This window comes from Geospiza fortis, unplaced genomic scaffold (assembly GCF_000277835.1).
Source record: "Geospiza fortis unplaced genomic scaffold, GeoFor_1.0 scaffold72, whole genome shotgun sequence".
NCBI lineage: Eukaryota > Metazoa > Chordata > Aves > Passeriformes > Thraupidae > Geospiza > Geospiza fortis.
The window spans coordinates 2083815-2100416 of NW_005054338.1; the positions used below are offsets into that span (position 1 = coordinate 2083815).

The 16602-nt window shown below is 40.8% G+C and overlaps 1 protein-coding gene across 1 annotated transcript in view; it reads left to right on the forward strand.

Annotated features, from left to right (window-relative positions):
• Nucleotides 1-16602, forward strand: part of CRYBG3 (crystallin beta-gamma domain containing 3) — a 67282-nt gene that overhangs the window by 11280 nt on the left and 39400 nt on the right. The window contains exons 2-3 of the mRNA XM_031058135.1: nucleotides 590-774; nucleotides 12352-16586. Coding sequence (XP_030913995.1) covers nucleotides 12360-16586 — 4227 coding nt within the window. The 5' untranslated portion in view covers nucleotides 590-774; nucleotides 12352-12359. The remainder of the gene's footprint in view (nucleotides 1-589; nucleotides 775-12351; nucleotides 16587-16602) is intronic.

The window sequence follows — 16602 nt, forward strand, 5'->3', positions numbered from 1 at the left end:
GTTGAAGGAGAGCTGGCCAGAGGGTTCAACATCAAGCTGCTAAGGATAATAGGTAGGATTCACCTCTGGGATGTGAGTTGAGTTTGTTTTGTCCCAATTCTGTTCTTGATTCTCCTCGGTTTTTCAGAAGTGCAGAAGGCTGTGGGGTGTTTGTGTTTGGCTGTGGTGTTCTTGCCTACATTTGCAAGCTGAAAACTGTTCTCACAAGCACATGGAGGTTTGTTTGTGAAGCTGTGCTTTCTGAGGGGATTAGTCTGAAGTGTGAAATAACTGTTCCTTGCTTCTTCCCCATATTTTTGATGCCAGTTGAAGCAATTGTTACCATCTGTCTTGTATTTTTTTTCCACTGCAGCTGCTTTGGGAATATTCTAGCCTGTGCTAGTCCTTTTTACTTTTTGTGGAATAGGGTCCTCTTTGGTACAAAGAGAGAAGACAACAAGCAGTGGGCTTTAACCTTTTTAAATGACAGATCTCCTGAAAGGAATACAATGCATAGGTGGAAATTAAAATCAAGGAATTTGGGAATGTGTGAAAATGACAGAATTTGACAGGAACCGTCATCTTTATGTGCTTTTTGTATTTGTCTTAGGCTTGTCAAAATGAAGAGAAGAACCATTCCACAGAAGAGCTTAGCAAGTCTGAAATCCAGGAGGAGCTGAAAAAGGCAAATAGCCTTCCTAGTTTGACTCCTGGAAGCAAGTCATCAGATAAAGATAAGCAACCCCGAGAAGGCTTCTTTCATTTCCTTGGAAGCTTATTTAATATTGCAACAAGATCTTCTTTGGTAGAATCTAAATCCTCTACCTTCCAAGATGAGCCCAGCAGATGTGAGAAGGATTTACAGAGCACAAATACCTTTCCAAAGGACACACAGCCAAAGCACCTGAAAACTGAAGAGCCTACAGCTAGAAAAAAAGAGGAAACTGTAAATAAAGATGATGCCATCTTAAATAATATTGGGAAAGATATCACACGGGATCTTCAAGGACGCTGGAAACAATCCTCAGATACAGAAAAGTAAGTTTTAGAATTTATTTTTAAATATGATGATGTGTGTGTGTCTGTACAGAACTATGCTGACCAAGTTCATCTGACTGTATGAGGAGTGTCTGTCATTTCTAAGGGTGGTTGGAGCGTCCCTGACTTGACTTTGTGCAAAACTCCAGTAGCAACTGCACTAAATAAATGAGCAGGGGAGAAGTCAACTGCAACAAAATATAAGTTTAAAGAAGTTGTTTAGAAGTCTCCTGATTGGATGTGGCATTTATGAGTATGTTAAGAAAAAGAAGTGTAAAGAGCTTATTTCCATCCATATTATGGCCTATATAAAATCTTGAATGTTTGTCCTTTTTATATCTCAGCAGTTCAATAATTTTATTTCTGCAAGTAAGTTTTTCTCACTTTTAAATTATCTTTCCTAGTTTATTTGACTGGGTGCTTTTTGCTTCTGTGACTTTTTCCCCCTAGTTCTTTGGGGTTTTGCTGTGATGTAAGGAAGGTTATTTAAAGCACTCAATTTCAATTAGCCAAAATATGGATCACTCTTTATAGAATGTTAAAAGAAGATTAAAAAAAAAAAGTGGTGGCAGAGGCACTGTTGTGTGTTTGAGAGTAGAAAACCTAAAACACTGGCTGTGGTCAACACTGTATTACAAAACCTTTTATGACTGTCATACATAGATATCAGTTTTCCAAAATAATTTATAGCTGTTATGTTGGAAATGTGACTGCATGTGGGTCAGCACAGCATGGATTTGGAGTTAGGTGTGAATGTGTGCCTGTGGTACCTGTCCAGTTTTTGAAGGGTGTGTAGAACATGGACTTGTTTGTGAGCAGTGGATCTGCAAGTGATGATGACTCAGGCTTTCAGTATGGCCCAGAATATTTATTTCAAATTTAAGCAGAAAGTAGTGATTGGGAGTAACCATTAAGTGTCTCAGAGTGCTCCTGCTTGCATTGCAGAATGGGAGGATGGGCTCAGAAGAAACACCTTTTTTTCTTTTAATTTTTTTTAATTAATTTGAGTTGTGCTGAGTCTGTTTATTGGTGGCATGTGAAATGTTTCATCGCCACGTAGGAGGTCAGAGACAGCCAAAATAGCTGCTTGTTGAATTCCATTTCCATACTGGGGATGTCTCCAGCACTCTGCCCTTACCTGTTATTTGGCAGAATGATTATTTGAAGCGTTATGTTATAAAAGCAGTGGCTGATTAGGATGTGAATAGGTGATGTGATACCTATTTAAGTGAAGTTAAAACTGTATTTCCACCTTCAAAATACAGTAGTTAATAGTAATACTGGTTGTGTTCTCATGAGCACTCTGGTTTGGTCTGTGACATGGTTGACTGGTTTTTATCCCAGACTCTTATCATGGTATCACCCATCTGACTGTGCTTTTTCCAAGCTGCAGCTCAGCACCACCACGGCTTTGATCAATGCAGGAGAAAAGTTCTCCTCCCCTTAGTAGTTCCCAGGAGAGCCCAGGAGCGTGGTGTTATTTGGTCTGGTTCCTGAGCAAACTGTGTTCCCTAAAACCTGTTGGACAGGCTGGGTTGCTGCATCAGTCTCTTGCTGCTATTTGCTGTTTCTGTAGTATGTCCTTCACTGTCTATGCACAATATACTGGGTAAGATGCATGTCATTCCCCTTTTTCTTCTTGTGAATTCTTCATAAAAATGTAGATTAATAAAATAAGGCATTTATCAAAGTTTGAAGAGTTTGGAAGGTGCGGGTATTAACTCGCTGAAGTGACCTCTTTGCTCTCTACAGAAATATTTGAGTTATTTTGTTTTCCTGAAGTCAAAGTTACAGTTGGATTTTTCAATTGGCTATCCTTTGGTGTTGTCCTGTATTGTTAGGTAATCTTTGCAAACCAGTGTAGATTTTCTTCAGTGTAGATCTATCTCATGGCTAGGCAAGCATGAAAGAATGTGTGTTGCTAGTTTGGAGGTATGGAAGGGTTGACCTAAATACAGAATGAAGCTTTTCCATGGAAAATAACTTTTTTTAATGGAAGAAAAATTGTATATTTTTTTCATTGTAACTGTTCTAAATTAGGGGAAACATTAAACCAGTCTATGTCCTTTTAAGCTCATTCTCAAAAGTACAGTGTACATTCTGCCCTTTTTGGCTTGGGATACTAACAAGTTAGACAATCTCTGTGTAACTTTAATTATGTTTTTCTCTGCCTGACCACACAATGTGAACTGCTCTTCTGAAGCAATTAGTAAAGAAAAATTGGAATGGCTGCAGGGAAGCAGAGGCTTGCATTGTTTACCTTTCTAAAAAGTTTGAATAACTGGATTTTTTAGTAAGGATAACTGGTTTTGGGTTTTTTTTTCTTTTATGGAAGTTGTTGTGCTGAATTTGTTCTCTTTTAGTTTATAAAAGTTTTAAGGATGTTAGAGTAGTTTATTCTTTCCACTACTAGCTGGGTTTTTTACTAAATATTAACTACCTGGTATTCAATTAGCATGGCTAAACTGTAAAAATGCTCTTGGTTGCTGCCAGGTGGCTGAAGAGTCTTCTTGGGAGTGGATGCTACAAGCACATGAGGAATCACGGGGAGAAGGGGTAAAGACCTAGCACAAAGCAGCAGGAAGGTGTGGAAACCATAAAGAGCAAAGATGATGTGAACCTAAGAGTGATTGAGTCCTAAAAGTCGTGTGAGATGTGCTAGTGAGCCATTTAAAGCCAAAGGAATTGGTTCCATTGATAGTTGCATTAAACTGCAATTTCAGCATTTTCTGTAGAGGCAGGATGTAGCAGGGAGCTTTACAAATCCTTATGACCACTGCATTATTAATCTGACAGCAGTTTCCTTTGTCCTGAGGAAGATGTAAATGAATTTGTTAAATTCTACACTGCAGTGAAATACCGCATTAGGGACTGTCTCTGGTTAGTGAGGAGGTTGCAATGATAAGTGGAAGAGGAATGGTTGTTAGATTGCATAATCCCCATTACAGTTGTATAAAAAAAGAAAGCCTAAACCAAACAACCTTTCAGATTTCAAAAACCTACCAGATGGTCTCAGATGCCTCTACTCAGACAACCTCATTCTCCTCATATCCTTAAAGCAATATTTGGTGAAATTCAAGGATATCACAGTGCTCTGACCTGTGAACTGAGGCTAATTTTGCCCTCAGTGGGAGGTCTGGCACTTGGTAAAGACTTGAGTTTCCAGGCCTTGAGCCAAGGAAAGTGGAATTCATGAGCTCAGTCTGTGGAAGTACATGTTTTTGAGGGACAAAATGTGTAGGTCACATTATTTATTCCTCCATCACCCTGGCTGGTTGGTTCAGAGGTAATCTGTACCTCAAAGGCTTTTGCTCCTTTAATCCCAACAGTGGCAAGTGGTAAAGGAGGAGCACAAAAGACAAAACCATGATACATTTGGCAGTCTCTAGACAACAATTACTACAGACAATAATTACAGCACAGAAGATGGGTGAGGAGAGATGGACTCAGTCTCCAGTTATTTCATCCCTCAGTCTTCCATTTCTCTGGGATGGTTGAAGGTTTCTTTGCCTTGAAGAAGTGAAAGGGAGCAAGCAATTGCAAAGATATTTGCTACTTAGAGTAGAAAACCCCTCCTACTTAGGTAAGATGGCAGCTTCTGGGTAGAACAGTCCCCTGTGGCAGACTGGTAGGTATAAAGTGAAAACTTTGTGTTTACTCTTGGCCTCTGCACTCCGTAATGTTGTTAAAAGACAACCTTTAGCTGATGAAATGAGCCCTAAAAATAAAACCATGGAACAGTGGGGGTGTGCTTCACCTCATTTCTCATTGCTGAAACTCTACATGAGAGAGATGATGATTTCATGGAAGTACGTGACAAATATTAAACACATATTTGCCCCATTATCTTTCTTTCCTATAATGTAAAATTCTTGCACTTTTATATATATTGCCTGTCACTAAAAAGCAATGATTTGTCTTCAAAATTGAGAATGGACTTCCTGCAGTGAATACCTGCCATCTTCTCAAGAATCCCAGTGGTGGTAGTGAGTGGTTCCTTGTGCACATAACTGAGGACAGAACTTTGGTGTTTTCCTCATGCCCCAAAAACAAAAGACCCACATCCGTTCCACTGACTGCTTGCCATTTGTCTATTTTCCAGTTGATTTTTTTTTCTTTAATATCCAGTACCAATAAGTGGATGTTACAAATAGTGGTGTGCAGAACGATAGTGCTTGTGAAACTGCACAGCTTGTTCTGGACTTCAGCAAGGAGGAGCTTTATTGCATAGCTGAACATGGCTGAAGAGAAAAAAAATCTAAATTTTCCTTACTCTAAATGTTTTGATTAAGTAGTCCAGCTTAAGACAGTAATACCTGAATTCAACAAAGCATTTTAGGATCCCATCTTCTTCCTTCTGTTATGAACCTTGTAGATACGGATATGAGAAAAAACTCAGAACCCCACAACTGCAAGGATTTTCTTACTGTAGGTAGAAGAGGGGGTGGGGGTGATTTCCAAAGCAGGTGCTCAAAACATGCATTTAAATTTCACACCCTACTAAGAGCTAGGTACTAGGAATATCTTAGTGAGAACATTGCAAGCAATTTCATTCAGAAGGGAGGTAGCCCTAAGGAGAATGAAATTTCAGTGTGTTTACAGTTCTACTATGTTATACATTAGTGGGTTCTGTGAGGGAATTTTTTTGTTATTATTTATTTTATTTTTAGGTCTAGTATACCTGTTGTTACACATTTAATTGATGTATGTTAGTATTAGCAATTAGTATTTCCCACCTTGCTACTGTCGGCAAATCCTGCCCTTTTATTTTGATAGAAATACATCTGATAAAATCCTTCAAGCTTACATAATTCTGGTTAATAGGTTTGTTTCAGAGCTTGTAATTCTCCTTTGTGTTGCTTGTCAGAGGCAGGCTTGTGGTGATAACAAAGCACAGCATTAATTTGTCTGATGGATTGTTGTGTATTGTGGTTTTGATTTCAGTCAGTAGCAGCAACATTCATCTTTCCCTTTAGATGTCTTTGGCAGAAAATCAAGAGTGAATGAACAGAAATTCATCGCTTAATTCCAGACAGTGGTCTCATCAGGTAATTCCTGAGGAGAAGTGGGGAAGCTGCTGCTCCTGTACTTGTTGGTGTTGATTTGTTGATCTTTTGATGGCTTTCTGGCTGTGGAAATGCAGTGTTGTTCAGTTGCTGGTGCTCAGGTGGACAGGGAGTCATTGCTGAGAGTGACCTGCTGCCACTTTAGGGGGGCATAAACTACCTGGGCAGCTCCACCCTTCTAGATCAGCCAAATGCCACCCAAAATTAGAAGGCTGTCATGGGGAAGGAGCAGAATCATCCTGCCCCTGATGTCCTAGGTGAACTGTGGAGAGTGGTCATTCTCAGGGCTGTGCTGTGGGAGAGATGCAGACCTCAAAGCATTTCTCTACCTGCCAGAGAGGGGTGCCTACCAGAGATGGGATGTGGTCCAAAGGAAAGGTTTTTGTTGGTGCCAAAGCAAAGATTTTTGTGTTTCTGAAGAATGAAACTTTATATTTTAAGAGTAATTCTTAGCAGATGTGTGATGGAAAATTGAGCTAAATAAATTAAGTCAAAAACTAATTCACTGGATTGTTTTCTCTGCTGATCTTTTTTTTTTTTTGGTAGGGTTGTTCAACTGTGCAATGTATTCTACTGAGTCAAACCCTTTGCTTTTCCTACCCCACCTGAAGCTGCACTCTTGCTTCAAGAGTGTAAAGGAATGTCCTGGCTTTGATTCCTCATTACATCTCAGAAGAGGCCAAGAGGAGTGGCTTTCTTCAGCCTTGAGATGAGAAACTAAGGGGAGCCCTCACTGCTGTCCCCAGCTCTTGCACACCAGTGAGAAGCAGCAGCAGCTCTGCTTGTCTCTGCTCCCTGGGAGGGACAGGTCCTGACACCTGAGTCCCTGAGTGGGACAGAGGAAAAGGGAGGGACAGCAGGTGAGGACAGATCCCACAGGTTTGGGGTAGGAAGGCTGGCTGCTGCCAGGTACTGGGAAAACAGGGCAAGGAAGGGCTAGGAGTGATCCCTTTGTGCTGGTCTTGGTCTCACAGCCTCTGGTGTTTTGGGTCAGCCTTGATGTGTGCTCTCTTCCTTCACACTCGAAGAATAGGTTTTCCCAGCTGTGGGAGATAATCAAGAAGTACTACCCTAAAGGGCAAGGGGAAGGAAAAACATTCCTTCCAAGGTCACAGAGACTGTGTTTGCTTTTATTAAAATTGTTGTTGGCTCTTAATTGCCCTTATGGAACATTAGCTTTGAAATTTCCTGCAGAATCAACTGCGTGTAAATCACTTTGTTCAGTCAAACTTTTGACCTTTTCAAACATACATTGTGACGTCCGAGGACACTGAGTATTTCAGACTGCAGATTTATATCATGAAGCTATCCCCTCTGGCTAAAACATTTTCTTTCATCTAAGTTGTGTATGGCAACTATTCAGTTAGCCCACAGAGTCTTTTTTTCAGCAAGTCTTTCATTTTTCCCATTTATTAATACCTTATAGTAGCGTAGAAACCGGCTGGGTTCCACCAGAAGGTGTTTCAAAGTGACTTTAGGACATTTGTTTCCAGATGAAGTACCTTAACATATTTTTTTTAAAAGCTGTCAGTTAACTATACAGTGGAATAAAAGCTAAGTGGAATAAAATTAAAATAAACAACAGTGTAATTTTAAGATGGTCAGAGAGGGGTAGCCAGTAGCCACAAGTACCAAATCTAGATGAGTAATTTTCAGCCTGTAGCCTGCAGATCCCTCTGGTAGCTCCCTCTGTGGGGTCTATGGGAAGAGATTGGGGGAATGATGCATGGATGTGCTTGTAAAAGCAGCAGACTGCTGTGCTGGGGAGAAAGTATCTGGAAGAGTGAGTGAGGTAAGAGGGGAAAATTTGCCATGGCATGTTTTAGGAGAGGCAGACTGGGCAGCAGTGTCCTGCTGTGCAGATGAACTGTTCTGCTGGGGGTCTGAGATGCTCTATCAGCCTGTGTGGTCGCCTCCATCTTTTGGAAAATGTATAGGGCTCTCTGCTTTTTGCATTATTGTGTGGTACAAACAGGTTTGGAGGGATTTTCATCTCGATGGCAAACACTTGAAAAAATGCAAACAATGTGTTCTTTATGGGTGCACTGGATGAGGCATTTAAGGTAGCAGGTTTCTTCCTGCTTCTGGCCTTCCAAATCAACAAGACTGTTTTATAACCACTGCCACTTGGGCAAGTTACACAAGATGTCTGTCATATAAGATGTCAGAACATGTTCCCCTCTCCTTGAGTTAGTCCCCTTTTAACTTCTTATATCTTTTTCACAATAGAAGAAATATCTACAAGCACCTACTTTTGACAAATCTAACGTAACTCATGTTGACATCCTCTCTTGTTGCTGTCAAAGTCTTTTGTGAAACTGATTTAAGGCTTTATAGGGAATTGAATAGCTTCCTGTGAAGACAGGAAAGAAGGAATCTCCTACTATTTGAAATATGTGACAGAATGCACAGTGAGTTCTTTGTATAATCAGGCTTTCATGTGCATCCTCACATGAGCTGAAAAAAATTTTTGCAAGGAGTTTTTAAGGTAAGTTCTGAACTGACATTCTTTTGGTGATCAGAAATGAAACAAGTCTCCAGTGACACTTCCAGAAGATTTTTTTTTGTGGCACAGCCTGCTTCTAAATTTGTTTCATAAGACTTACAGCTGAGTTGCTGGTGTTGCATAGGAACATGGGTTTTCATTTTTTAAATGTCTTGTTGCATGGGAGCATTCAGAGTGAATATGCTTCTGTGTGCTCTGAAAGAAAATGCATTAGGACTAAAAGGTCTGCTGATAAAATTTTTTATAACATGCTGAGGAGCAAATTCTTTATCAAAGGTCAGGGACCCTGAAGTTGCCTTGTCTGTGGAAGATAGATTGGTTCTGGTTGAAAATAAAGCTCACTGACAAAAGTCTTGGTAGAGTGAAGCCTGCAGGAGAGCAGAGCTGTGTGTTGGGAGACACTGGCACGGGCTGGGGCTCTGCAGCTGCAGAGGGGCTGGAGCCAGTGCTCATCAGATTTGGGTTTGTGCACAATTCTCCAAGGGGCAAAAGGCTTGGAGTCTTCTGACTTCAAATTGGTCAATTGGAGCATAAAATACACTCAGAAACAAACGGAGAGCAAAAAGAATTGGGAGAAATTACAAAGGTTGCCACATAGGCAAAAAAAGCTTCTGAGTGCGTTTTTTTTGTCTGGCCTTCCTGTATTAAATTCTGGTTTGGGGGGATATGTAGCTCCAGTCAGTGTGGATATAGAACCCACTCATGCTGGCTTCTCTTTGGCATCCCTTCTGAAAAATGTACCTATTAATCCCGTATCTGGATGCTTTGAGTTTCAGAATTTCTGAGTTCACATAAAAAATTCAAAGGCAAAGTTGTGTGCAGAAGACAACTGGAAAGGTATGTTCCAGGTTTCTTCCAGAATACTGGTTCTCACCACATATTTGTACATAAATCTGAATTCTCCCCACTGCGTATCATACAGAAATACCAACCATGAAATAAAAGACACTCAGTAAAAGCTAGTTCTTGTCAAGCTATTGATTCATAGTCATGCCTTGGTTTTGGTGGAAATGAGTGTTTGGCATCTTGCAATACCATTTATATGCTCACTTCAAACATGAGGCATTACAGTTGGTCTATACAAGAATCCATGAAACTTTTTTTTTTCTTTCGGAGAAATGGTACCAATATGTGTTCTGCTTGTTTTCTTAAAAGAAATTTCACCTGGATTCAGGGCTCTTGTAGGCCAACTTTTATTTTTGAGGTTGGCCAAAGTATAGAGGAGCTGCTGGAGTTTGTAAAAGCTTAATAGTGATTATTTAAAGCAGGAAAGGTTACTCAGTGAGGTTAATTCTAAATAAGAGCATGATCAGGTCTTACATTCTTAAGACTTATTTTTAGTATGACTCTGATTGATACTGAGTAAATATACTGCACTGCAGAACTCAACTCAGTCCTTCCCCTCACATTTTTAGGATCTCTGGAGTTTTAGAAAATATTAGAATAAAATTTTCTGTGGAAAACAGTCATTATTTTTTTAACTATCCTTTTTCTCAACTCTGTTTTGGTTTTTTTCACTCAGAAATGTTTATGTTTCTTTGGAGGGTTGTGAATCCTCAAGTCAGCCATTTTTACAAATGGAGTGTGTGATGTTTAGCAGCTACTACTGCTGGTATCTCTGGAAACCAGACTGGTGCTATAGAAGGCTAAATGTAGCATCTAACTTGGCAAGGCGGGAGATGTGCTATTTATACTGGACTTCCCTGTTTCCTCTGTGACATAATATACCTGACCCAACAAACCCTATATTGAGATTTTGCTCCATCAGAGATGACAGTGAATTTAATCCCAATGCAAATCAAGTTCTCACAGTCTGAATGCCCATATTAATATATTTTGGCATTAGCTTAAAGGTACTTGACAATGTAAAACATGCAAATAAATGACTGTTTATATCTCTCTTTTAATGTTTATGAATTTGAATAATTCTACATTTAGTTCACTTGTGCTCTGTGTGTATTCTTTACTTGTGATTTGAAATAGCATTAAGTTCTCTCTTCAAAATAAAATCTATTGTGGAGTAAGAATCTTGGCCTCTAAAATTTTGCCAGGAAAATAGATTCTATTTTTAGATTGGTGAATCCATTCCATTTTTATATTCTTATATATATTTTGAGAGAATATATGCTCAGAACCCATACAGATGAGATTTGAAGGTACAGTTATTCAGTGATACTCAGATGTTTCACTTTCCTTAGTAAATTTCTTTTTTACTTCTCACTTAAATTATTTGTTCTCAACTCTAGAGCTGTAACAACTTCTAAACAAAATTGAATGAATGAGAGAAGGTGCAAAGAGCTTTTAGAAGCTATTAAGCTGTCTTTGTATATTGCAATGCTTTTATATTAGAAATCAAAATCTTAGCCAACACCTTTTTTTGTTGTTGTTTTTTTGCCCAAGAGAGTCTCCTGAAATGAGTAGGACAATTTTCCAGACAGCTGAATGGCTGATTCCAGCATTCACTGTGTTAGCAGACTTTGGAAGGGTTTCTTCTTAGTTTAAGTAGAGGCTGAGGCAGAAGAGAGTTCAAGTCTAGTCTGACCATCTACTTTAAGGTGAAGAATGGAAAAGCTGACAGTGACTGATTTTTGCAAGAATTCTTTAACAGGCGGAAAAATAGGGGGGAAAGAGAGAAGCATTTGAAAGAAAAGTGAGTATTTGTGATGTCTCATAGTTTTAAGAAAGGAGAAAAGCTGCTTCTTCAGAAAATTGAAAGTGACAGGCTCTGAACTTATTTTTAGTGTTATGAGAAAGGGCAGTAAAGGAGCAGGATCGCAATTCCTCTGTGGTGTTTTTTTATTTCTTACTTTTTGCATTCACTGTTTTTGCTGCTAAATTTAAGACTAATGAATAGCTAGATTCATCAATTCCTTGTAACATTTCTAGTTTTCCCATTTTGGTATTCCCTCCAGCATTCCAAGGGTCTTCACTCTTACCCATTCCCCATTCAGTCTCTTTCCTTACTACCCTGTGGTTCAAAAAAGCATCCCCTGTTATATACTTCTTTTTTTTCCCCACGTTTTGTGTCTCCTCCTCCTCCTCCTCCTGTTTTTTGACAATATGTTGAGAGCTTGGGTAAAAGTTTAAATTTCAATTCAATATTTTAATGAACGTTAGTGTAGTAGATTTTCTTCAGTTTTAATGTGTAGGCCTGTTTTGGAAGGATCAGACATCTTCAAAATAGTATTATTGATTATGTCTCTGCAAATGTTGCCTTGCAGTGACGCTTGTCAGAAGTAATTCCCTTGCCTGGTACAAAATAAATGATAGAAGTTGGTTAAGCCAGCATATACTTTTTTACTTAAAGTATAAGTTGTCTTTTTTGGTAAAAGGTGGTGTCCATATCATTTGTCACACAAACCTCTGTTTAGCAGAAGCAAGAGGAAAATAGTGTTGAGTGCAATCTACAGTTTGTGCTAACCTGTGGAATAAAGCAGTATTTTACATCATCTACAGCTAGTGTTAAACTTTATTATTGTGCCAGCAGTTTATTGTCTGTCCTTGCTGACATTGATGATCCTTGTTCCAGGCAGACACGACGGAAGCCAGAGGCACCCGCAGTCACATATGCAACATATCGGGGTTCTGCAAGGATCAGGCAGCTCCTCAGGAACCAGTCAGAAACTGGAAAAGGAGAAAAAAGTCCTGAGAACAGAAATGCTTCAACAGTCAAAGAAAATGGAGGTGTCCAGACAACTCTGTCTGTGAAATCAGGATGCCTCATAGAAGAAAATGGAAGAGATGAGGGTAAAGATCACCAAGATGATGCCATGTTAAATTCTGCTGCAGTTAGAGTGGGAAACAAACAGTTTGGTAAAGGTCAGCATTGCTTGAGCAAAAGTAAACATGAAAGAACTGCAAAGGCCACAGCTTCATCCACTGAATCATGTCACGAGTTGCACTTAAGAAATGCACCTGCTTTAGCTGCAACAAAAGTTAAAAGGACATTTTCACTAGATTCATTATTGCCATTTAGTGGTAGAAACAGTGGGATCCTAAGCAATTCCACTTCCCAGAGTACTCATTCCCTTAAAGTCAGTTCTGCAAACGACTTGGTTGGAAAAGAAAATGGACTGCCAGGAGAAGCAGAAACTCTTTTTCAGACAGACAAAAATGCTAGTTCTAACTTTGATAAAGAAAATTATTGTAGTAAAGCAGGTGATAAAGAGTCCCCAAAAGAAAAACAGGATAATTGTTTACATTCACCCAAGTCAAAAAGCAAGACTGTTAACGAAGAACTGCAAGAGGGGAAGGGAGAATTTTGCTGTAATCATCACAGGAATAATCACTCAGAGCAAACATTGGATGTCCAGAGGCTTCATTTCAGTACCACTACATTTCAGCAGAAAGCAGATCAGCACACCAGGAGTGACAGTAAAGATGGTGATCCAAGAAATGGTGATGCACAGAAAATTGTCACAGCTGTGGAAAGAGAGCAAAATCCACGGAAGTGTCCTGCTACCATTCTCTTTCCTTTTAATGAACAAAGACCTACTTCACTCAGCATGGAATCCAGAGGAGGAAATTGCTTGACCACAGGCAATCTAACTGCTTCAGTGTCATTTATTGGACATGATGAAGATACAGTCATGGGCGGAGGGACTTGTAATGAAGAACTGAGTGGGTCAGGGAAAGCCGTGCATGTACAAAATGGTCACGGGCTAATCCACGTGGAGAATTCTAAAGATACTGCTACACAGCAGACTGGTTTTCCTTGTCCAGGAAAGGAGAGTGAGGACACAATAAAGGTTTTGTCTGAGGTTGCAGTGGAAAACCTTGCCAATGTGTCGCCATGTGCACATGGGTGTCAAAGTGTGAAAACACATTTTGATGAGCTGACAGTGCTTCCAACCCATGAGTCTACCTCTATGATGGTTCCTCATTCTGCCTTGAGATCTGAAGGAAAGCCTTTGACCAGCCATTCTGCTTTCACCTGTGAAAAAGATGATGTAGACCTAATTTCTGAATCTCCACCTGTTTCTGAAAGCAGGTGCATTAATTTTTCTTCCAAGAAGGAAAACAGCAATAAACTTGGGCTATCACCCACAGTAATTGATTCTTCATCTGACAAACAAGGAAAAATGCTGCCTTCTGCCACTAACTCTGAAAATGGCCAGATTGCTGCTTCTGAAAAGGACAGCTTTATTCTTCCAGCTGCAGAGTCTGGGAGAATAATCCCTGTAAACAGGATGACCAAGGGGCCACCTTGCTCAGGAGACCTGAGAACTTTGTGCCCAGCAAATTCTCTGGAACCTGAGATTACTCCTCCTGTGCTTGATAGCTGTGCTGATGGAGTAGATGTAGAGGTTGTTTGCATCTCCAGGCCCACTTCTCCTCTGGTATCCAGAGAAGCCTCCAATCTTCCTGTTTCTGCCTTGCAGATGTCCAGCACTACTCAGGGGAACAGTAATTCTTCCAGTCACAGAGCTAGTGATGGGGCAGATGAGGCCTTCTCCACACAGCAGGCTGACAGCAGTGTCCTGGCAGAGGCAGTGCCATCACCTATCTGTCCCTTGATATCTTTGGAAACTGCATCTGAGTCAACCCATTCTGAGACTGTCTGCAGGGATGCTGTGGGACAGGTGATTCTTGGTGCCTCTGCTCCTTCGGAAGCCCCTTCTGGCCAAAAAGCTGCTGCACCTGCCCAGGCAAATGGTCTCTGTTCTGGGAAAGGACAAGAACGTTCTTCTTTCCCAGATGCTGCTGTTTTGCTGAAGAAAGCTGAAGAAATTGTGGACTTGGTTTTACACTTGGCTACAGAAGAAATAATAGCAAAAGAAGGCTTTGATGTCTGCCAGCTTTGTGAGAGCAAGGATAGTTTAATAAATATGGATATTACAAATTATCAGAAGGCTGAACGTGTACAGCTGGCAGCAGGAGAAATCCAGTCAGCTGTGCAATCATTAGAAGATTTTAATGAGCCCAGTGGAGGAGGCTCATCTTCGTTTACAGGAAATGAAAGAGTGGATACAAATAATCAAGATAAAAAGATACTCTCTTCCATTCCTGATAAAATTGACCTACATAGGGCACTAGAACTAAAAGCAAAAGAAACAGTTGATGGGGTCATTAACTCAGCCATACAAAAGCTGGCATCCAGTCAGCAGCAAGGCACTGAGAGGAAAAGGCTTTCTGGAAATGTTCAGCCTAAACCTGAGGCTGAAATGCCAAAGACCTTACGTCTGGATATGAGGTTTCCTGCCAACACTCAGGAACCAACAGAAATGGTTGAAACTCAGACTGTAGCTGTAAACTGTGAAAAGACAGATTGCTCGGGTCCTCCTTTGCTTCCAAATTGTATGGAAAATGGCATAGGTTGGCCCCAAAAAGATGAAAAAGTAGCAAATAATGCAAATACTCCTCAAACAAATGGATTTCTTCCCTCTGGCAGTTTAGCAGGGCCAGAATCAGATCTTCTGACACCAGCAAAAGAGAGGCACAATGGAAAGGTGTGTGACCATCTGGCTGCAGAAATGTGTGGCAAAGTATCAGCAGTAAGTAGAAAATCTGATGGAACTTTACATCTTATAGATAGAGATGCTGCTGTGGCTGAAGAAACACTTTTGCCATTGCAGTTAAAAGGTTCAAGCAATAATACAAATATGCCAGAGTTCACACTGCTGCCAGTAAATGTTAATTTGCCATCTTTTATGTGTGGTGAAGAATGTATCAGCCTGCAGAGTGACTCCAAAGATAAAAGCAGCCCTCAGAAGTCTCTGGAAAGCAATGCAGAGGACAGTCTGTATGAACACTGTGGGAAAGAAGCTGCAGAGGAAGTACCTGTACAAGTAGAAGCAACCTTACAAAATTCCAAGGCAGTGGAGAGTGAAGAGGAACTAGCAGAAGGGGCAAATACTGGAGCAGAGGTTAATGCTGGGTTAGATACACACTCCATGGTACCTGAACCGTCTGTTCCTGGAGAGGCCAGTGAAGGGAAACACTGCTTCAACGCAGTCTTTGCCCAAAATAATGGGAATCTGAAGCTGGCACAAATCAAGGGTCAAGACATGGAGAGAAATGATCAGCTTGAAGAAAATGGCCTGGACTGCAGCAATGACATGAAGGAACCAACAGAACTTTTGGCCTCTTCTCCACTAATTGAACAGTGGGAAAACAGTTCTTTTACCATCATTTACGAAGGTGCTCTTCAAACTGAGAACAAATCCGTCTCAACTGATGAGATGCAAACTGGTTCTCTTTCTCCTTCAGATTTGTCTTCAGATAATACAGATGATCTAAGGCATGCTAGAGCAAGGAGCAAGCAGGAGTCAGGGTGTCTTTTTGGGCAGGCCAGCAAGGTGAGTGAAGCAGCAGAGAGCCGCGGCTCGGAGTCCTTCCTGAGCGTGGAGGCCAAGCGCTACAGGGTTTATCCTTTCTCTCTGTCCCCCATCTACGAGGACGACAGCTCCCAGGAGGATGTGCTGTCCGCGGACGTGTCCCCAGACAGCCGTGCTGAGGGAGCCTCCAAAGACAGCTCTGAGCACACTTCTGTGCTTTCCCTCCTCCAGTCGGTGTCCGAGCGCTTGCAGTTCACTGCCCGCTTCAGCGAAGAGGAGGAGGATGAGGAGGACGGGGTGGAGGAAGAGGAAGAACCTTCATATGAGGAAGATATTCCTGATGTTGAGAGAGAAGACAACTGCCTTTCCAGTCAGTGCAGAGGGAATTTTAATCCAACCCCTCAATCAAATGACCAAAGTAGATCTTTTCTTGAACAATCATTTCCTCTTTCAAAAGTGCAGCTTGACTCACAGGAGCAACCAGAACAGTTTCCAGATGTGTCTTCTCCCAGTCAGACACCTTGTAAACCAGTTCCAGAGAAAGCTGATGCTGCTGTAACACAGCCTCCTACAAGTGTGTACTACCAATACTTGAAATCTGCCAGAAAAGGCTCTTCTGAAAAGGGGTCTAGGTTTGGAAGCTTTCTTCAGGATATGCTGCAGCCAAAGATTCACTGGTTTCAAGACAACACCGTGCCAAAACTGGGAGAATTGTCAGCGGTAAGATGTCATGTCA